We start from the raw sequence: 23,863 nt of genomic DNA, 5'->3' as shown, positions 1-23,863 counted from the left end.
AAAACATGCTATTTATTCTTCAGATTCCGGCTAGGTTTACCAGAATACAATCTCCATACACTTCCACTCATTTTCTGCAGATACCACTATATTATTTTTCTTCAAAGGTAAAATTTGTATAAAAATATCACATTTTCTTCTTATTTCTACATCGATGGAGCTCTAAACTGTTTCAGTTCCTTAGTTGTTGTGAATGGTGAAACAATAAACATGAATGTACATCTTTCATTGCAGTCATTATGAGATATACCAAAAAGTGTTATGGCTGGGGTATGTGGCAGTTTAATTTAATTAATTAATTTTTTGAGGAGCTGCCACAATGATTTCTATAGTGGCTAAATAAATTTGTATTCCTACCATCAGTGCATATGCATTTCCTCTACAAACTTGCCAGTATTTATTGTCATCTGTTGCCTTATGATAGCTGTTCTGACAAGGTCACTTCCAATACAGCTTAATGGCAGGCCCCTGACAGCAGAGGATGCTGGACACATTTTCTGATACCTGTTGCTATTTGCATTTCTTAAGTACTCTTTATTCTGTTTGTTGATGGGAAAAGGTTTAGAGTTTAATTATTCAGTTTTATGTAAGTCCATTTGTTTTTTCTGTTGAGCTTTGAAGGTCTTTCTCAGATAGTCCTTGCTTATATTTATCTCTGGACACGCCTTCCTTTAGTGACTTCACAGTTTTGAGAGCAAATACTAGGACATCTGCAATGTTGTTTTTTTTTCTAGTTCGGTAAAGAATGGAATTGGAAATTTGTTGGGGATTTATTAGATTACTTTTAGTTATATAGCCATTTTTATAGTATGAATTCTGCCAATCTGAGAGCTTGGGAAGTCTTCTATCCTCTGGTATCTTCCTCATTTATTTATTTATCCATTCATTCATTCATTTAGTGTTTTAAGATTTTCATTTTTGACATTTTCGAGAATTGAATGGGAACATTTTCTGAATTCTTTCTTAGCAAGTTTGTTACTGGCCTATAGAAATGCTACTGATGTTTCTATGTTAATTTGGTATCCTACTCCTTTGCTGAAAGTATACATCAAGTCTTTTCATGGCATCTTAAGAGTCTTTTAAGTATGGGACCATGTCATCTGAAAATAGGAATGTTTTCACTTCTTTCCTTCCTATTTGTACCCTTTTAGTTCTTTCTCGTATTGCTTTACCTAAGACCTTATGCATTGTACTGAATAACAGTGGTAAGTGTGGCACTCTTGGTCCTGATTATAGTTTTTCCCCATTTAGCATATTTAATACAGATTTATAATGTATATTCCTTTTATGTTTAGGAATGTTCTTCTGGTTCCTAGTTTCTTCATGGCTTTTATGAAGGATGTTGAAATTTATGAAAGTCTCTCTGTGTTTTTTGAAATGATTGTGTAATTTTTTTGTTTAAGTCTATATGATATATTTATTGATTTTTTTCCTGTGTTGAAATAGCCTCATATCCTTGGTATGAAAGCAGTTTAGTCATGGTTTATAGCATTCTTAATGTGGTCCTGAATTTGATTTGTAAATATTTTGTTAAGAAATTTTATGTCTCAGTTCATCAGGGAAACTGGCCAATAGTTTGAATGTTTTTACCAGGTTTTGGATAGGACTATCAAACTCCACTGTTGATCTCGGAGACTTGCTTCTGGCTCTAGTTTTAGTCTTCTAAGACAGCATCTTATTGTATATTTTGGCTATCTCAAAAACATGTAGCTGAGGCTCAACTCTAAATCAAGATCGTCCTGTCTCACTCTTCTAAGTACTTGATTATAGGCTTAGCAATTATTAAGAATTCCAAACACACACACACACACACACACACACACACACACACACACACACACACACACACAAAGAAAGAAAGAAAGAAAGAGAAAGAAAGAAAAAAAAAGAAAGAGTTCCTACCTCAGATTAGTTTTCCTCTTACTTGGGAGAAACATTAGTATCTTTCCTATTGGAAAGGGAAAGCCTGAAGATTCACATGTACAAAAGAGCACAGCCCCAAATAATAAAACACAGCACAACCCCTACAGCTAAGATCAGGGAAAGTTGCAGAACAGGAGACAATGATTCCAAGGCCGGGCAACCAGAACACCTGCTACTAGACCGTATCTTAGAGACACAGCAGAGAACCTGCATCCATGAACACACAGCAGTAATGCTGCCTACACAAGACCTGCACTGTGACAATGTCACTTGTCATGCTAGTGTGGAAATGGGAAATTGAATATGTCCCTACTCCTACATAAAGAGCTACAGACAACCAATGGTTGCTGAGAAGGGAGAATCGATTTTTCTCCAGGAAATGAGATTCCAGACAGGTTATTCAGCTCCAAATGGCAAGTGCTAAATTAATGTCCACAAGAGCAATGCTCAATGGATTCAATAGGTTTGGATGCACACGCATGCAAGCACGTACATGTACACACATGCATGTGCGCGCGCGCGCGCGCGCACACACACACACACACACACACACACTGCATATAGCAATAATAATTAGTTAGGGGTCATGAATTTGAGAGGGAGTAGACAATTGAGTTAGAAGGGGATAAAGGGAGATAATACAAATAAGGAACTCCTGTTGAAATTCTAGAATTAAAAAGATTTAAATTAGCAGAAACTGACCTCCTGTAGGATAGATCCAACCACTGTAGTCATCAATAAACATCACCCACACTGGGCCTCACAAGAACAGCCCTATTGACAACCATCCTAAGGCCTTACCCTATCACTGAACTATTGGTTACTGGTGGAATCTAGGGTAGAAGAAATCAGTCTTTACTTGTGAATGCACTGCTGAGTACACGACCTTCAATAGACAGCTCCAAACCCACGGTCACACAGACCACCCTGGTTAACCTCAGTCCCAAAGCAAAACCAAGACATGAATGTGAGAAACAGATTGGTGAAAAGGAGCTGGTGATGAATAATCAGTATGAGCTGTATATGTGTACAAGTTGTCTAAGAACAAATTTAATTAGTAAAACTACTTGGATTCAAAGCATTTCAGTTACTAGTTTATGATCTTTAACAAATTTGTTTCATCATCTATAAAAATATAAAAACACTACTACTAACCTTACAATATTGCTGAAATATACCTCAGACAACACTGGAATGCTCCACAGGTGTGTGTGTGTGTGTGTGTGTGTGTGTGTGTGTGTGTGTGTGTGTGTGTGTGTGTGTGCATGAACAACACATATAAATATATTTTACTTATGTTATACAGTAGAAACCTTGGGTGTATTTCAGAATTAAATATATAAAGATATGTTGCTTCCCTGTATTTAAACATGCTCTACTCTGCAATGAAGTTCCTTTGAGATAAAATTCATTTAGGTATCACCTTGAATCCAAAGTCAAATGTGCATTTATATCCCAACAGACTCTTCACATTTATTACCTGGGTCTCCACACCTTGCTCCAGCAGACGCTTAGCTTGATTTTCTACTTCAAGTCGAGCTCTTGCAATAAAGAGTAAATCATTCTCTATTACTTCTATTCCAGAAAGATCTATTCCTTGCGAAAGATAATCTATTAAGAAAAATACAATTTAATAGTTAGGATCAAGTAAAAACTAAATAATCAAAACAACACATATAACTTCTTCAAAAACACTATGGATTTGCTAAACTCAGTTCCTTCCCTCCCTGCCTTCCCTCACTGGTTTTTTAAGACAGAGTTTCTCTGTGTAGCCCTGGATGTCCTAGATCTCCATCTGTAGACCAGCCTGGCCTGGAACTCACGGAGATTCACCTGCCTCTGCCTCCCAAGCACCACCACTGCAGGATCCTTTTTAAAACCAATATTCTAAAACATGACAATTCCCAAATATCTTCTATTTAATCCTTCCTCTGCCTCTCAAATGCTGGACTGCATGTCTATGTAGCAGCCCCAGATTCTATTTTAAGTAAATATCCTGAGAGACACAGAAATTTCTCAAGCTTCACCTACAGCTTCAAAAATTGTTCTTTATAGAAAGCATGTGAAACAAATAATTCACAAATAACCTTAGCATCTACCATTTACATGATTGTACAGACCTGAACACTATGTTACCAAGTGAAAACAACGTGGAATAATTATTACACACAAACTTTCACAATAAGAATTATTTTAACATTACAAGATTATAAAATTGAGAGCCCAGTCAGTAAAATGCGTACTGTGACATCCCCTGTCCTCACATACAAAGCTGAGTGTGGTGGAGCACACGTTAATTGCAGGGCTGCAGAGACAACACAGGAACATCCCTAGAGCTCCCTAGCTAGAAAGTCTAGCCTAAAGCACAAGTCACATGGCCTGAGTGTGAGATCATGTCTCAAAGGCCAGGAAGGATGGCTTGTAATAAATGACCCAAGGTTGCTCTTTACAGGTACACTCTAATTATGTGCGTACCTTACACAGGAATGCATACACAGATATGAAAAGACTTTGCAGTCTGAGCACGGTTCAAGACTGTCAACTCCATACTCAGGAGGCTGAGGCAAACACATGCAATTTCCAGGATAGTTGAGGCTATAGAGCAAGAGTCTGTCTCAAAAGAGCAAAGAACAGGCAAACAGGAGGAGGAAGAGGATACAGAGGAGGAAGGAGGGAGGTGGGGGTGGTAGTCATGGTTATATAGTTGTCTTAATGTGTTCAGAGTTTGGATAATATTAAAACAGTGTGACTCCTTTTATTTTGCTTACTATTGGATAATCCTAAAATAATTAAAATGCTTAAGGGTGGAGGCTGAGGTTTAATTAGTTTAAATACAATTCTACAATTCCTTTAATATCCTATCAAGGTAAATTCTCCCCTCCCCCTCTCTCACCGCCTCCCCTTTTTGAAATAAGGCCTCACTATGTAGTCCGAGCTAACCTGGAGCTCTCTATTTAAACCAGACTGACTTTGAACACAGAAATCCACCTGTCTCTGGGAAGCAGGGGCTGAGATGAAATAAAGGAGTTTGCCACTATTCCCAGTCCCTCAAGGCCTTATTATTTCTAAAACATTCCAGTTCATTAGATAGATGGCTTTAAGAAGATTTTGTCTTCAATCTTATTAACACATATTTTAGCATTAAGTATGAGTGCAGCACACTTCAGTTAAGATATAACATACCAACCAGGTCAGACTATATTAAAGCATCCAGTACAATCCAGGGCAATATGATGACTGAGTGCTAGATAACTAGTTCTACACTAGGACATATACAGTGCAGTTTTATGTGTGACTGCCCACTGTACTTCACCACAGTGCGTTCTTTTTCTTTTCTGTTTTGACACCCCCATGCCCAAGACAGGGTTTCTCTGTGTAACAGCCCTGGCTATCCTGGAACTCTGTAGAGCAGGTTGTCTTCAAACACACAGAGACCTACCTGCCTCTGCTTCCTGAGTGCTGGGACTAAAGGCATGTGCTGCCAAGCTTGGCCACAGTGTGTTCTTTTTCGACATGTAGATCCAAAAGTCTTAATAAGGCTTACCAATGTAAATGATTACTGAAAAATCCGTCAAATCATTTGAACTTAAGTTTGCCTGGAACTTACTAGGTAATTACAGGCAAATGATACACTCATTTAGCTTCAAGGAGTTTTGGATGCAAACTGGCAACAATACATAATTCATGCCATAAATGTTCTGTAGACTACCATCAGAATTAAAACATAGCAGTGACTGTAAACTATGGTGCACACCATTCTGTTCAGCAGGTTTAGCATAAACTGTAATACTTGGGGAATAGAAACAAAATCTCTTCCTTGTTTACCTATAGGTGCATGCTGAATATGTGCTCCAGAGTCTTTCACATTTGTTCCTAAGCATCTGTCATTGAGCCACATCTACAGTCCTAGCAGTTTTCACCTAAAATTTCATTTTCTGAGAATTTTGAAGGAGAGCTTTAGATCCAAAAGACAGATAATATTACTTCTCCAATTTGTTATCTAAAAATATAAGCACAAAAACCCTGCCATGGAACTGAATTTAGTCAAGTTAGGATAATGATAGCAGTAAATGCTAACATTCTAAATTTAGTAAGAAAGTAAACAACTAAACACTTAGGCGACGTCAGGTTTTATAATTGTAGGTTTGGAGTGCAGTGAAGCCAGACAACTGGACCGCTCCATGAGTAAACCGAACTCATGTCTGGGGGGATCAAACGGCCAAGGCTATCTGTTGGGTGGAGGTTCCAACGGTGGAAAACGGAGGAGACTCTCTGACTTGAGGGTGTGGTCTTTGGGCTGAGACAGCACTGTTACATGGGGGCTTCTTCTGGATAGAACAGAAATTAAAATGGATCAGAATGTACACTACTGCTTCTGAATGCCCTCCAGTGGCATAATACGCAAGATTAAGTTGATATACTGGGGTTTAATGTACTTTATCATCTCCTTAGAAGTGAAAATGATGAAACTAGTGCTATTGGTGGGAATCTAACTTTATTTAAATTGTAAAAATTAATAAATTACAAAAACTCCACCCAAAGCCCAGACACACATTAAGAGAATAGATAGTAATAATGGACATTAAAGCTTTATTTCAAATAATATCCAGTTTGCTGAAACAATTTAGATACTAAGAAATGAATTCTGTCTTCTTCCACATCATCAGGTTTCAAGGGTTGCTGCTTGTGTTATTTCACTGATTCCCTAATTTATTTGCATCTTTAGCTTTCTATCTAAATCAGAATTTAAAAAAATATAAAGATACAGTAAGTGAACAAAAAACCTTAAACTTTCAATCAGTGATTTTACAGCTTTTGATAAAAACAATATTAAAAGAAAAAAGTGAATATATTTGGGCATAAAGTATTTATTACAATGTTAATTATAAAATTTACATACATACGTATGTCTAAATGCATCATGTACAAGTGAAATGTGTATGCATATTTGCAAGTACATAGGTGAACATTTTAAAGTAAAAGCAATTTGAAATTATCATAATAATGTTCCAAACAAGTATTGCTATGGCCAAAATATTGCATTTGGATGTATTTAACATATGCTTATGTGTCTGCATGTGTCTGCATGTGTGTGTGTGTGTGTGTGTGTGTGTGTGTTAGTGAACATGTAAGTAATGGTCGTGTAGCATTAGAGAACAAAACAAGCCTACACCATCAACACAAAAAATAAATAAAAACATAATACAGTCATTTAAAATAGAACTATGGATGAAACATTTGTTTAAAAATAAAATCCAACTTATAGAGCCTTAAGATTTCAAAGAATAAGCACATTGAGGATTGAAGAGTCTGAACAAGTTAACAATATATTATTTGACACGTGAGCATCTCAAAAGAAGCAGATGGATAACATAATGTGTTTCTAGTAAGACATCCGTAAACTTGGTAGGCAGTTTTAAATGTTACACATTTAAAAACATAAAAAAAGGGTTTTGGCATTTTAATACTTTTCCTTTGTACCTTTATTAGATAAGAACACTCAAGTTATTAGAACTGAATTTCAAATGTTCAAAAACCAAGGGCTGAATCCATTAAGCCAAGACCTAGATAAGAGCAGCACACTAGAGGGAGGTGTGCAGGTCCGACTGGCATCCTCAGATTGTCTCACACTGTAAGAGGGACTCTAACCTTCCAAAGGAAGTTTCAATGCAAAGGTATTAACTGCCAACAAGATAAAGCCTTTATAAATACCAAGCTCATCAAGAAATTTTCTGAGGTCACAGAACTATTTAAAAAAATAAATAAAAAAGAAATTACATAACACCACGATACAGAGGCAAGCACTAAGAAGAGGATAAGGGATTTGCATGGGTATGACTGAATCCCCAACATTCTCAACCAACACCAAAATAGCACAGAGCCTCCCCTGGGTGTTTATGTGAGAAAAAGCAGAGAATAAAAACTGACACAGAGACTGGGCAGCTGGCTATAGTCACCAATCAACAAAAGTCGCTTCCTCCCACACGTTTACTTTTCAAAGAGCACCATTCAGATGCATGCCTCAGAAAAAGCACATAATTTTCAGATACTTTGAAATACATACAATATAGACTGAGTATTCTCTTCTACAGTTGACTTCTTTAAAAAAAAAAAAATCTGTCTTAGTCAGGGTTTCTATTGCTGCAGCAAAACACCATGACCAAAAAGCCAGCTGGGGAGGAAAGGGTTTATTCAGCTTACACATCCACATTGCTGTTAATCCTCAAAAGAAGTCAGACAGGAACTCAAACAGTGTAGGAACCTGAAAGCAGGAGCTGATAGAGAGGCCGTGAAGGGGCACTACTTACTGATGTGCTTCTAATGGCTTGCTTAGCCTGCTTTCGTATAGATCTATAGAATCTAGAACTACCAGCCCAGAGATGGCAGCACCCACAATGGGCTGGGCCCTCCCCGACTGATCACAATGCTTTACAGGTGGGTCTCAATGCAGGCACTCTCAACTGAGGCTTCTTGCTTTGTCAATTTGACACACAAAACCAATCAATGCCTGTGCATTATTTTGTTCTTGTTTTATTTACAGTTACACATATTTACTTTTGATGGTGGTTTTGGTTGGAGACTGAACCTACAGACTTAGTATGCATTTCACCCCTTACCTATGTCTTCCTCTTCATAAATAAAATGTCAAGTATCTAGAATTGCTTCTCCGAAAAAGTTACAAAGGTTGTGGGAAGTATCAAAGCAATTCAAAGAAGCATTTTAAGTTATTTGATACAAATTATCAAGCTACTTACACTTTTACAAATTACCTAAGTAGCCTTCAAAACAACCCTATCATATTGTAAATATTTTCCTTTCTAATAGATGAGAGACATATCTAATCACTGTAAATGTCTCCTTGATTTCCTCTGAAGATGGGATGAAACGAAAACCATACTCATGCTGTACAGATAATACATAGCATGGGCTGGGCCCAGAGTTTAGTTTCTTTCTCTCTTCTAACTATCCCTAGGCCTAGGCCTGAAAGCTTCTAGCCTCCATACAATCTATCTTCCAAGTTGACTATATCAGTCCTGTTTCTCTCAGCTTCTGACTGAACCCGCTCTGCTCTACGTCGTACTAACTTTGGCAATCTGTTCTAATCTTCTGGCTCCTTCCAATTCTCTGGCTCATCCTGTCTTCACCTGTATCCAGCTTGTTCTCTCTGAAACCTGTCCTGGCAAAACTGCAACACACACACCAGCCACCACATCTGGTCCTACCCCTTTCCTCCCTGCTGTGCCCCCCCCGCCCCCACCCTGCCCCAACTCCATTAAGTAGCCTCTCTTTCTGTGCTGCATCAGACTCATTCTGTCAAATCTTTCTCTCTGCCCATAATTAGATGTCACTCAAATATGGCTGCTTCCTCCTACAAACTAACCTTGCCTTCATTGTTAGAGATTAAAGGTATGTACTAAAGGTGTGTCTGTGTTACAGTCAGATCCTACCATAATCCAGGGTATGTCTGTATTCTGTCCAGATCATGGAGACTGAGAAGGTCTTTAGATGTGATCCCTTGCCAGAGCAGCCATGTTGCTGGATTAAAATTCCTCTACAAACTATACACAACACAAATTACTATTTAAAAACTGCATATGCTGGCCTAAGAAAATACGTTTATACATATATAAAATATACAGCCTGATAAAAACATTGTCATGAAGCTGAATACTGTTCATTACATTTCATCTTAAATATGATATGTAAACTGTTTCCTTTGTTTATATCATATTTATCAATTATAACTGTTTATTACATATGCTTTGATTATTTTCCCCATCTGTTTACTATTTAATTTGTAGTTATATTTTCCACAGTATTTCCTAAATCCACTCTTGGACCACAGTGGTAAAATTAAGTATCTTTACACTAGATTTTTAAAAACTCAGGTATGGAGGGCAGGGGGCTAGACTTGTCTCAACAGTTAAGAGCACTTGTTGCTCTTCGAGAGGACCCAGGTTCAATTCCCAGCACCCACATGGTAGCTCACAACTGTTCATAGCTCCAGTCCAAGGGACCTCAGCTCATTTTTCTGACCTCCTCCGGTACCCGGCACTTACATGGTACACAGACATACATGCATTCAAAATACACACACACACACACACACACACACACACACACACACACACACAAACAGGCATACAATCAGGCTTGAATCGGTAAGCTACCTGATGACTCAGTCCCCAGGACACATGCAAGCAGAGAAGGAGAGAACTGACTCCCAGAGGTTGACCTCTGGCCTCCATACACACTGCCATGGTATACACATGCTCACACAAATACACATAACAAATAAATAAATGTAGCTAAAAAGAAACTCAGCCTAAAGCTTGTTTTGTACAAAAATAGGTGACACATAAATCTGATTTATACAGGATTATCTTGATGGACACCTTGAGGGGAAGATATTACCTCTGAGATATTGCATAAATAGCAGTTACTTGAGAATTCTCTTGCTATGTAACAACTTTAAAATAAAACTAAGTAACCAACAACCATAAACAATACCAAAGATATAGATAAGAACATATTAAAATGTTAACAGAACTGATACTATGACTCAAACCAAATCAAGAAACTAAAGCCAAGGTACTTCTATCCCTTTTGTTTTTCTTTCTCCTTTTTCATCAGCAAGGATAAAGTTTTGCTATTTCACCTCAGCTAGACTTATGTTGGAGCCTCTGTCTCCTTTGTCCTGAGATTACAGTGTGTATCACCATACTTAACCCTCAAGTTGTCTTTTTCTTTTTTCTTTTTCTGGCCCCCCACCACCCGCTTTGAGACAAGAGTTTCTCTATGTAGCCCCAGCTGTCCTAGAAGTCACCACGTAGACCAAGCTTGCCTAAAACTCACAGAGATCTGCCTGTCTCTGCTACCTTAGTGCTGAGATGAAAGGTATTTGCCTCCACATCCTGTGAGAGGAACTAAAGGTTTATCTCAAGCTCAAGTAACCCCTGAGGAGCAGATTCTCAGTGGCCTGGACAAGAAGAAAATAGTTCATTTTGGCCACCTGCATGGTCAAGCAGTAAAGTTTAACCAAAGACTAAACTGACAGATATGTTTTGTTTTTAACAGTCCAAGGAAAACACTCCCCAGACATTAGACATATCTGTAAGAGATGTTATTTAGACAAATAAGTATTTTCTTCTAAATATGCGCACGTGTGTTCAACCTTAACGCCTATGGAATCTCAAGCCATAGGTCTCTGAGTAGGCCCACAGAACTTCTGGAAAAGGCCTCAGAATCAATCAGAAATCACTCAGCTATCGCTTAACAGTTGTGATACTACTATACCAGTAAGACCTTCTTGTCTGACAAGTTGATATTGTACCATGCAAGGGACAAATCTGGGAAAGAACACTGCATACTGCACAGCAACTTCCAGCACAATGAAGAGTAAAGAAGGTTATAATATGCTTTGTCTACATTCTGCACAGAGGGAATACTGTAGTAAGTGAAAGATTAACGGATTACCGCCACTCCACCCGCGATTACCTTTGAACATTCCAGCACAGATCAGAGAGAGGCGCAGAAGCCTCACCACCCTAGTAGCTACCGACAAAGATGGTCACTGGCTGGGCGAAGAGTGACTCATTTTCCTCACTGGTGTAGCTACCAGTAAGGTGCTATGCCGCAGTAAGAGTACCTCTGGCCCATGTTCACGCAAGCAACTTTAATTAAACCAGAGAAAATCACACATGCATAACCATAAAACAAAAACCTAGCAGAAAAAAGACATAAAAATGGGAGCAGGAGGGTTTAGGAGAAGAAGGGATTAAGCAGGGGTGGGAGGAGGACCATGAAGGTAGTGGAGATAAAGAACACCAAAGATAATACAAACCAGCTAAAATCACCCAAGAATTTACAAACACAACATATTACTACCACAACATAAATAATTCATATTATTTAGTGGATAAACAACCAGATATCAAATAAGTTGATTAAGAGGACATTAACAAGCCAATGCATGAAAACATACAAAATTTTCTTATAACTTTTTAAATTGATCTTTATGTAAACTAAAACAGTAAATATCCATGGAAACACTTATATCTTCATTTAAACTTCTTCTGGTACTTGACACGCTAGTTAAACTACATGCTACATGCTAGTTAAACTACATGCTACTGAGCTATGGTCTCTGCACCAAAAGATCTTTTAAGTAGGAGCTAATTCTTACTTTACAGAAAACAGGTGTCCTTAGAGAGACACAATAGGAATAAAGGAATGCTGAACTAGGAATTAGAATGTCTGGGCTGTGATAGCAGTTGACTGTATGACCACAGGAAGCTCACTACCCTTTCTGAGACCCTCCGGTGAAGGACAAATCACCTATGTTCATAAGATGGCTGGACGGCTACTGAGATCTATGAATGACGTATGCTCCCTAACTATAAACACTGCATCAGGGCTGGGAGATGACTAAGTGGGTAAAGCATCTACACAGGCATGAGGACCTGAATTCAAATCCCTCAGACTTACATTAAGTAAAGCTGAAGCCAGGAGCAGACATTTGTAATACACAACACTCTTACACAGGGAGACTGAAAATGGAGACAGACAAATCCCCAGAAACTCACAGGTCAACTAGTGTGTAAAGGAATAACACACACACACACACACACACACACACACACACACACACACACACACACACAAAGGGAAAAGAAAAAGGAAAAAAAGAGAAAGAAACAAACTAGCAAAGAAACAAAGAAAACAAAGAAACAAAGAAAAGATACTGTCTCAATCAAGTGGGAAAGGAAGGGCCAACAAGCAAGGTTAGCCTGTGACCCTCCTCATACATACACACAAAGATTTAAAAAATACACCAAAGAAAAATATTATTTTAAACTAGAGGGTTAGTTGCTACCTCTTGGCCTTCTAATGAAATTTAGGAAAAACGGGATCCTGAAGAAGAGCTTCAGGTTAAATTTTGTATTTTCCCAATTAATTCTTAATTGATATGACCACATAAACTATGCATAGAATAGCTTGAGGCTTAGGTAAACCCTCTCCAAATCATCATATTTCAAGTCTAAAACACTTCTCAGGGAATGTTTGATCTCCCTCTTCTTCAAAGCTTTAGAGCAACGTAGCATTGAAAGCCTATTCTTTTTTCTCTCTGTCTCACTCTGTGAAGGAAAAAATCCTTCCCATTAAAATGAGTGATAGCTTTCCTTCCTGCATCTTACTGTGTCTGCTCTCTCTTGCCAGCAGCTACCCCATATATGTCATACAAATGAAGCCAGAGCCAACAGGAATACACTGTATCTCCATCTGTTCCTCCAAACATAGTTTCTCCTTTTTTCCTGATTTCCTAATAGCCATCATGTTGCTCATGTGACATAATTTAAAACCATGGACTTATATAAAAATCTCCTTTTCCCTTTCCAGCAACTTTATTTGGTTTTTCTATCAGCCCTGCCAGAAGCAGCAGTCATTATCTCTCCTTTTATGTACTAAAAAAAAAAAAAAAAAAAAATCTAAAAAAATGAGCATAATGCTGCTCAAGGTAGTGGGACATCCCCATAGCCTGGGTTCTGAAGTGGCTGAGACAGAGAGAAGCAAGTCCAAGGTCAATCTGGACCCCAGTGGGGATTAACGGACAACACCGTCCTTCCGTGGACCTTCTTACTACTCAAATGTAACAGACTAGGAAAAGACAGGTTCGACCGAGTCTTGCTTGTGTCCCTCAACAATCTTTGATGAATCCAATGACTTGCCTGTTTCGTTTCCTTTTGTTTAGGGGTTATTTGTTTTGTATTATTTTGTTTAGGAAAAAATAAGTTTTAAATGTTGCTCATGAAGAGAAAACATGAACTGTGTAAAAAATGAAAAGTAGTCTAACAAATTACATTTCTTTGTACTTTATTGGAGAGAGCTATGTCATACTATTTTGTGTCTCTGCTAGACAAGTAGAATCATGCCTAAATAAAGACTTTAAAATCCTTTCCTGTAGTATTACTGACGTAAGTCAGTACTACATCACCCCTCTGTAAACAGCCACATTTCTGTATCTTGTGTGACAGTGACTTTACTTCATCAGAGCTGTTTCTAAAGCTATTAATCTAGAATGTTTTCATTCCAGAAGCTTGTGAAGCTAATTTAAAAAAAAATGATGCCTGACTCCAACAAATAAAACACATACAGTTAATAACAAGTCAACCAATGAGATAGAGCAATCATTAAAAGAAAAAGAGCCAACAAACAAATTATATGGATACAATTCTATGTAGGTCAGTGGTTCTCTGGGGACAGAGAGGACTCTGGAGAAATGCCGGGAAGTGATAAGTACGTTTGGCTTGAATGTGTTAAGGCTTTGTCTCAGGCATTCAAATAATGCTCAAATTTATCAAGTAAGTATCAAATTAAACAAGTTAGGTTATTGCATATCAATCAAACCTCCACAAAACTATTTTTAAGGAATAATATTGGTAATATAAAGGCATCTGGTAAACCTCTGGGCTTATTGAACCATTCTACTCTCCACTATAATTATGCATTATACAAGGAGGATCTGCATGACTTTGATTTCCTTTAACAGTCTTTTCAACATCTCCCTAAACTGTCTAGACACAATAGGTACCAGCCCTACATTTATATTAGAGCTTTGTTGGCAAACCAGAAAAGATAATTATAAACCAGGCAGTCTCTTTACCAAAAAAGTTGAACAATAAACATTAAAATATTTTCTTCTAAAAGCACTAAAAATTAGTTTTTTTTTAACAGAGCCATGCTATATTGTCAAAGCTGGCCTTATCTCCTGGACTCAAATATTACCCCAGACTCCCAATTACTTAGAAGTACAAGTAAGCAGTGTAGCACCTGACTTAACTGCTAATCATGGGTATTTTAAGGACCAATTCTCACCGGAGTGAATGTTCCAAAACAGTAATGCTTAGTGAAAACTGGCTTCAGTATCTTAACTTCTGTTATAATGGACTAATCTAGGAAATTCTTAGATAAACAGAAGATATAGCAGGTCTCTTTGTAATAATACTCCTCAAAATAGTCATTAGGTATGATAAAGTCATCCTTAGCTTTCCCCCTTGGATTTCATAAACTCTATACTAGAACTAACACCTAGAGAACACACTTGGGAAATGCACTGACTGCATCAACCAGACCAGTTTAGATGTAATACAAACCAATACAAAATGGTCATCAACCCACAGTTGGTGGTTTGTTTATAAGAACCTGTGTTTTTCCTGTAATAGACGGACTACAGGGAGTTAGTGTTTTATCTACTCGTGACACTTTACCGATGAAAGTGAAGACAAAAGGATTGCCCATTATTAAGTAGTGAAGACAAGAAATACTATTTGTGTTATTCCTGGCTGCTATCATAGAGCATAACCTGGTCAGATTAAAAACAAATAAATAAAAGACATCAGAGACTTCTCATAGCTCTGGAAGTAGGCTTCCAAGACTAGGTTACCAGTATGGCTGGACTCTAGTGAGGGTCTGTCTGCATGTTTCCAGACTTGTACTGTCATAAGAGGACAGAAGGCATCCCCCAAATTCCTTTGCCATTTGGGAGATTACCTGCCCAAAGCCTCACTTCCTACAATCACAGTGGAAATTAAGATTTCAGCCTATGATAAGTTGACTCCATTGCAGTAACAGAATTGCAGTGTAGCTGTCTGTTTCCAAAATCTAGGCCATTCTTAGCACCATTGTCTGATTCTTACCATTAAAACTTTGTTCTCCTCACACACTCTTCAAGTATTTTAGTGAATTCTTTCTTCTTAAAGTAAATGTGTCCAATTCACTTAACCTCAATTAGGGCCCTTAGATGATGAATACGGAAATCTGTACAGGTAGATTCACGTAAAGTTAAAGATCCACCAACTGCTTACAGTCACAGACTCAAGAAAGCGATTTCTACCTTCTACTTGCTCCATGCACTTTCAGTTCTGCACTGTGATAACAAGGAGTCAGTCTGACATCCCTACCCACAATCAGATGTGATAAACACTGTCAGTGAAGCAGCAGGACACAAAACCAATGTACAAAACTCAGTAGTTCATCTATTAATCATTAAAGAACGTGCTGAGGAAGGAATCAGAGGGAAGATAATTTGCAATATCATCAAATGAATCAATAAAATAAGCATTTTAAACATAGTAATAAACTTAACCAAGGAGGTGAAAAACTTGAAAGCACTGAAAAGGAAACTAGAGAAGACACTAGAAGATGGAAAACCTCCCCTACTGGTGGGTAGGAAGAATTAGGACTATGATAAAGGATATATTACCAAAAGAGATAAACAGTCCTACTGTAATTCCTACAAAAAACAACAACAACAACAACAAAAAAATCCAATGCAATCTTTTACAAAACAAACAAACTCCTAAAAGTCACATGGGGAGCACAAAAGCCCAAAGCAACCGTGAGGAGAAAGAACAGGACTATGCTATACAACCATGGTAACAAAAATATCAAGGTACTGGTGTGTGCACACACGCACAAAACAGACATGTACACCAATGGAATAGGATATAAGACAGAAATAAAACTATGCAACTAGAGCCACACAGGGTTTGTGTGTGTGTGTGTGTGTGTGTGTGTGTGTGTGTGTGATTTTTACTAAGATGCCAAGAATATACAATGGAAAAAAGATGGCCTCTCTAGTGGTGCTGGAAAAACTGGATATTCATGTATAAAGAAATAAAACTAGGATCTCATTTCTTACAATATACAACAGCTCAAAGTGGACCAACAGCCCTCATGTAAGACTTTGAAACTGCTAAAGAAAAATACTTTAGACACAGGTATAAGCAAGGATTTTCTGAAAACTGCTCCCACACTTTAAAAAAAAATAGCATCAAGAACTGACAAACAGGATTGCCTAGAATTAAAAAGCTTCTGCACAGAAACAAAAGCTACTACCCTGGCAAAGAGGGCTCATGAGAACCCTTCATATAGCTGGTCTCTAGTTATATAGCTGGTATCAAATGAATAAACTTAAAAAATTAAACCTAATAATAAACTTAACCAAGGAGGTAAAAGGCCTCAGCAATGAAAACTTAAAATCACTAAAGAAGGAAACTAGAGAAGACATCAGTCTTCTTTAGTTCATAGGATATCTAGGTATTTAGGATAAAGAACTTAAATTTAAAAGAAAAAAATCTATTCAATGAACAAGACAGTCCTCATCAGATGACTACCAAACATGAAAACAAATTTTTTCAGCAGACTTTCTTGCCAATGAGGGAAATTGAGGTCAAAACTACCCCAAGGTTTACCCTAATCAGGGTGGCTATCATCAGAACAAAACAAATGCCATTGAGGATAAAGGAAGTCTTACATACTGGTAGGAATGTATATTAGTCCAGTCTCTATTGAACTTAATATAGATGTTCCTTTAAAGCACTAAAATTAGAAGTCCCATGTGACCCAGCTATACCTCTCCTAGGAAAACTAAGCAGGCAAACTGCAGACACCTGCATATCCATGGTTACTGCAGCGCTATTCACAACGGGTGCATCACTGAATTTGGTGGAGGTGCTAAAAACATGAGGAAGCTAAAAAAACAAAAAAACACCCACCACAGTATATATGCACAATAAAGGGCAAATATGTCATTTTCAAGAAAACGAATGGAACAGGATATGAGCATATAAAGAAAATGATCAGAGTTAGAGAGACAAAAACCAATCATGTCTTCTCTCATATATGGAATCCAGAAACTAGAATGGACCTTTGGAAAGATGACGAGATAAGCAGAATGGAAAAGGGACAGATAATGAGGGATGAATCGGGTTGAAGCACATGATATACTTAAATGAACATATTATTATGGACTTCATGTCATATAATAAAATATATTAATAAACTTTAAAAACATAATTTCTCTGATTGTAAAGACCATCTTAAAGATCATCTCTAGGGTCTGGAGAGACGGCTCAGCAGTTAAGAGCACTGGCGGCTCTGCTAGAGGACTCCAGTTCAATTTCCAGCACCCACATGGCAGCTCATACCTGTCTGTAACTCCATTCTAGATGATCTGACGCCCTCATACAGGCACAAGCAGGGAAAACACCAATACACACAAAACAAAAAAAATAATCTTAAAAGAACTTTAAAAAGACCAATCAATCATATCTTGACTATGACCTCTCTCCATAAACTTTTACCTCCATGAACCCCATACCCTTGGCCATGACCACAGTTCCTAAGACAGGTGACAACTCTCCCACAGCCTCCTAATCCTGGGCCCAAGTCCTTGGGAACCTTCCTGCTGCACTAGCAGCAGCAGCACTCACCATCTTTACTTTCCTGAAGAACAAAAAGCACAACTATGGCTTTCAAGAGCAGTGACCTGAGGCTATATATCAAAGCTGACAATGACACTCTTCTCTCCCATTTCACTAACCATGGTTCAGTTTATCTACACTGACTCTGTGAAAACACAGTACTTATATGTCATCTCACAGCTCAAACTAAATACATTTGAAAGAAAATTCCTTCTGTTACAGATTATGATCTTCTTCCAATCCCCAAAAAAATGATATGTTGAAACTTAACTCTTAGCTCATATAATGTGATCTTACTTGTAAAGAGGACCTTTCAGATAGAATTAGGGTAAAATAAGATCATATTCTATTAAGATGTGCCTTAATCTGATGGTGGGAATTATTTTCCCACTTTTACTTATTTACTTGCCATTAGTTTAAATCTGGGACAGGTATAGCATCACATGGATTCTGTGTCCAATGGCCTTAGCAGGAAGGTTGCTTCAGAATTTGGCACAAATCATGCCACTGTTTTTGTGGGCCGGAGTTACTTTCCCCAGATCACTCGGGTTTTGTTTGGTTTGCCCCCAGGAGTTACTGTATTGTTTTTTGCTTTGTACACATGAGCACATCTCTTGCCTAAGTAGAACTCAGTTTCATCTTGGGCATAAATGCCCAGAGACCTCTCTTAGAGCCAGCAAGAGTGGCCTTGCACCACACAGCCTTCCAGACATACCTGCTCTGGGTTTGTTTGTTTGTTTGTTTGTTTGTTTTGCTTTTTGGTTTTTGTTGTTGTTGTTGTTTTTGAGAAGTCCTGTTCCCAGCAGGCCTCCACAAGTGCCAAGATGGCAGAAAAGCAGGAATTCTTATAGAATAAGAGAAATGTGGACAGTCAGAGAAAATGCCATATGAAGACAGAGATCCATAAGTCAAGGAACACCGAAGGTTCCTACAGTCATGAAAGCTAGAAGAGGCAAGGAAGGGATCTCCGAGAGCAGCCAAAGCCCTGGCCAGCACTGTCTTCCAAACTCAACTCCAGAACGGTGAAACAATACTGCTCTTGCTTTGGCAAACTCAGTTTGCAGGCGACTAGAACACCTTCTCTCTACTATGTTCCCTACTTTCCATCTTCAGTCAATCCTCAATTTCCGCCTGAAGCTACTACATACTGAAGGAAATAATGGAAAACTAATGTCCATGGAGGCTCCACACGCACAGCAGCTGTAGGAGCCATTCAATCTTCAAAATGAATGCTCTGTGGCATGCTGCCAGCCAGTTCCCAGATTCTCTTAGCTCAAAAGCTCTTGAGCTACTAGATAGGGCTTTTGAAATAAACAGAAAGATATTTGTAAAGAGGAGTTAGAGTTGCAGAGCAAAAAACTATTAGGACTTGAAATGCAGGCATGAGATTGTTTGCTAAATAAAATGGGCACTGATAGGTCAATTCAAACATTAGTCGTTCTCTTATATCCTCTCCTTGTTTTTAAAAGATTCAAGAGTGCATGACAAGTGAACTGTATACAATAAAAGATACAAATAGAGTATTACTAAGTGTCATTCAAATTTTGACCTTAAAACCCTGCCTGTCCCTTACTATAGAAGAGATTTGTGGAACATTCTGACCCTCCAGAGGAACTAAGCAACTACCCTGGTAAAGCGCAAAGACTGAGCGGGGCCACTGCTAAGCGGGGCCACTGCAGGCCTTTGTATCTCAGCTCCTAGACACGAGGGGCACTGCCATTGGCCAAGTCGCACCTTTCTAGTGACTAATAATGCTGACCATTTTCATGTAATTCCTGACTACTACTCTTGTCTCTTTGCAAGACTGTCTATTCAGATTCATCACTTGTTTCTAGTCAGATCGTGCCTTATTTCTGAGTTGTGAGAATCCTGTCTAAATCCTGCATGTAAGAACCTTATATCAGATGCCTCCTTACGAGTACCTTATAAGCTGGAGCTCTTCTGTTTGCTGGGTTATCTTTTTCATTCTGATGATGGTGCCATGACCAGGTATAATATACAATGAAGTACTTTTTTTTTCTTTAGAAAGATACCCTTTTGGTGTTATTTGAGAACTAGGCTACAAAAATCTGCTTTTATGCTTTTGAGAGGTTTGGTGGGGAGGTTTTTGTGAGCACAGCATTAGGCTTTACACTTACGTATGTATTTTTTTATATGCAGTAACGATGATGCGCCATAGTTCTTTGATGTGTAGGTACCATTTGTCCCACCAGTGTGTTCTCTCAAGACTAGACTGTCTGACTGAGGATGCAATCCAGCTGATGATGTGCCTACATAGCATGCATAAAGCCATGGGTTCAATCTGCACGAAAACTACGCTGACAGTGTATATGTCCAACCCCACTAGGAAAGACAAGAGGATGCAAGTTCAAGGTCATCATCCTCAACAACATAGTTGACTTCCAGACCAGCCTGAGGTAAAAGAGCCATGACTCAAAAACTCAAAATAAAAAAGACTATTAACTACTAAGTAAATTTTCTTCATGGCAGACATGGTGGCTCACACCTTTAATCCTAGCACTTGTGAAACAGACATGAGTTGTAAATATGCACTTATTTCTAGATCCTCAGTTCTAGTCCACTGATCTACATACATCTATCTCTATGCCAATACCAGTCTTTTATGTCCTAGTGTGTCCCACAGTATACCTATATGTCCACACATCTTCACTTGCAAATGTTCATTGCAATGAGTCATTGGTCTGGTTCTAGATTTCTGGTTTCTGTGACACCATCACTACTGGATCTTCACCATGTTATCCTGTTGTTGCCCTGTGACGTGGAGATCTTGAAGCTTTGCATCAGCAAAACAGGCCCTTTTATGGGTCCCATATACTCACAGATTATATCCTGGGTAGTAACCAAGCAGTCAGTGTGCCAGTAGCTCTACCTTATCCACTTCACCAGGGAGTTCTCAAGCAATGCTCTAATGAGTCCACCCAATGTTGCCATCAGTAGGAGGTAAGGCCACTTCTGCTCTCAGGACCTGCTCACCTGCACCCATACCTCCAGAACCAGCTCTACTGTGCTGCCCAATCAATGTGCAGGACGCACTCCCCCAAGTGCTGCAGCTTGTGGGGGCCTGAGCCTGTTCTCCTGCTCAGTTCAGGCTCACCTGTGCTTTCACCATCAGGGACAGCTCCACTCTGGTGCCTAGGTAAGGTGTAGAGGCAGCTCTCCTGAGTGCTACAGCCACTGACAGACAGGGTTCCTAGGTCTCAAGGATTAATTGTATACAAAGAATAAATTATAAGGACCAGAGAGATGACTCAGTGGTTAAGAGCACAGGCTGCTCTTCTAAAGGTCCTGAGTCCAATTCCCAGCAACCACATGGTGGCTCACAACCATCTGTAGTGGGATCCAATGCCCTCTTCTGGTGTGTCTGAAGACAGCTACACTGCACTCAGCTAAAATAAATATGTAAGTATTAAAAAGAATAAATTGTAAAACACAAAAAATCATTTGTGATCCTATAAACTAGGAGTAAACTATGCAAAAATTAAATTCAAGAAACAATTCTATCTACAATATCAATAAAAATAATAAAAATTCCACATACTAGCACATGTTTCTAATCCCAATAAGAAGATTATGTGTTTAAGGTCAGCCTAGGCAGTACATTTGAATCAGCCTTAACCACATAACAAGCAGCCCTTTCCAAATAAATCAAAATACTAATGTTAGTATTAGGAATAATATACTTAGGAATAAACTTAACCATGGCAGTGAAAGACTTACTCACTATACTATATATTTATTCTTTAACTCCTGAGTTTGGATTCTTTACCTCTTTCTTTTTCTTTTCTTTTCTCTCCTTTCTTTCTTTCTTTCTTTCTTTCTTTTTTTTTTTTTTGTCTTCTTGGAATCAAGAATTTTTTATTTAAATAATTGTATGCCTATCTGCCAGATAATTCTATGTAAATAAGTTTTCAATAGATGTTTATGTCTCATTGTGTAGATGTTATAAACAGCACTGCGCTGAGTGTCTTCTGGGGAGTCAAATACTGGTTCCTTCAAGAAGAAGCCAGTGCTCTTCTACCTTTCTCGGTGAGAAATGAGGAGGACACTTGAAATGTAAATACATAAAATATCCAAGAAAATAAAAGAGAGAGGAATAGCCAACTATGGCAGCCGGTTTGCTGACTGTGTGACAGACACCGTGCAGTCTCACCCAGAGACGATCTCTTACACCTTAATCCAGTCTTCACCTCTTTCTGAGCTTCCTATAACTTCATTATATTTTTAAGGGGGACTATAAAGAGTTTTCTCTGTTGTGGGTCCATAAAATTACAAAATTATACTTTAAAAATTCTATTTCAGTAAAAATACTTTAGAAAACTAAGAGGAAAACATACAAATGTCCATCGACTGATAGACAAAAGGCAGTTTATACATAACGTGGAACAGTATATGATGATAAAAAACTGAACAAAGATGAAACAGTGCAACATGGATGGCATCTGCATGGTTGCTCACATGTATAAGAGAGAGCTTCTACTAAAAGGACGCGTATTCTTTCCTTCTGCTCAGATGAAATGTCCAGACTAGTCAAATGTACGAAAACACAGTCTAACATTAGTTTCCTAGGCCTACTCGCTTTGGAGTGGGACGTGAGGGCAATGGCCACGCACTAAAAACGGATTGCTGCTACAACTGGGCTCTCAAGAAACGCACTGGGCTGCACAATTTAGATCAGTGAACTATGAAATATCAATGACATCTTGACAAAGCTGCTAAAATGCCATCTGTGGTAGAGCGCCAGGTATAAAGGACTATCAGAGAGGACGGATGCATGTGAAGCATGAATGATTTTGCCGTCCCCAATATCTTGCTAAAAATCTTACTCAAGCATATACAATGCTCATCTTACATGCACAAGACCTTTGTTCCAGTCCCCCGTACCACAAATAACAACAACAACGATGACAAAGAAAAGTCAAATTTCTAGTTTTAACCTGTGGTGGACTCCACCTCTCCGTCTTTCAGGACAATTTAGATAAGTTCTTCACATGTGTGTGCTATGAAGAACTATGTCAATGTCATAATGATAATATGTGCCTGCCACACCAAACTCATACTATATATTTCATGTTTTCTTCACCATCTTCTAAGTAAAACACAATCTAGAAAGAGGAACAGGAAGGAAGAGAGAACTGAACTGGTCTATCAATAGAAGCTTACAAATTCCATACAAGTTAAATACTACATATTCAAGTATTTCAACAAAAATAAATTTGGAATGTGCTTCAAACAATTCTATGGACTATTGCAGCCCAGACCTAAGAGCACCAAGGACATCATAGTAAATTCCTGTCTCTGTGGTCCTGGTTCTTAGTATTCAAAAGGAGATTCAACTAAGCTGTCTTTGCCTCTCCTGGTTGCGAGACAGTGTCTGTCAGTTCTTCCTCTGGTTGAGTCAACATTACACCTACCCTTAGGAAACTACCTGAATGCATGCTCTGATAGCAAGTTAATCTAGAAAATCATTTTTATACTGTACTATAAATTATTCAAGTTTATTTTTTTAGACTTTAAATTATGCATGTCCATCTCATCATCATATTCCACAGTAATTAAAAAATCAGCCATGGGAAGTAGAATGGGCCAAACAGATCGAGATGTGAAAGCAACACACACGTTCGAAGACTGGATCAGGAGCCATTTGAGCTTTCCTC

General features: G+C 38.4%; 1 protein-coding gene across 1 annotated transcript in view; it reads right to left on the bottom strand.

Annotated features, from left to right (window-relative positions):
* The window catches only part of Cog5 (component of oligomeric golgi complex 5), a 290,729-nt gene that overhangs the window by 154,998 nt on the left and 111,868 nt on the right, over nucleotides 1-23,863 (bottom strand). The window contains exon 7 of the mRNA XM_032907620.1: nucleotides 3,404-3,534. Coding sequence (XP_032763511.1) covers nucleotides 3,404-3,534 — 131 coding nt within the window. The remainder of the gene's footprint in view (nucleotides 1-3,403; nucleotides 3,535-23,863) is intronic.

Source organism: Rattus rattus, chromosome 7 (genome assembly GCF_011064425.1).
Source record: "Rattus rattus isolate New Zealand chromosome 7, Rrattus_CSIRO_v1, whole genome shotgun sequence".
NCBI lineage: Eukaryota > Metazoa > Chordata > Mammalia > Rodentia > Muridae > Rattus > Rattus rattus.
The sequence above is the reverse complement of the archived record's forward strand: the minus strand, read 5'-3'. Positions and strand labels throughout refer to the sequence as shown.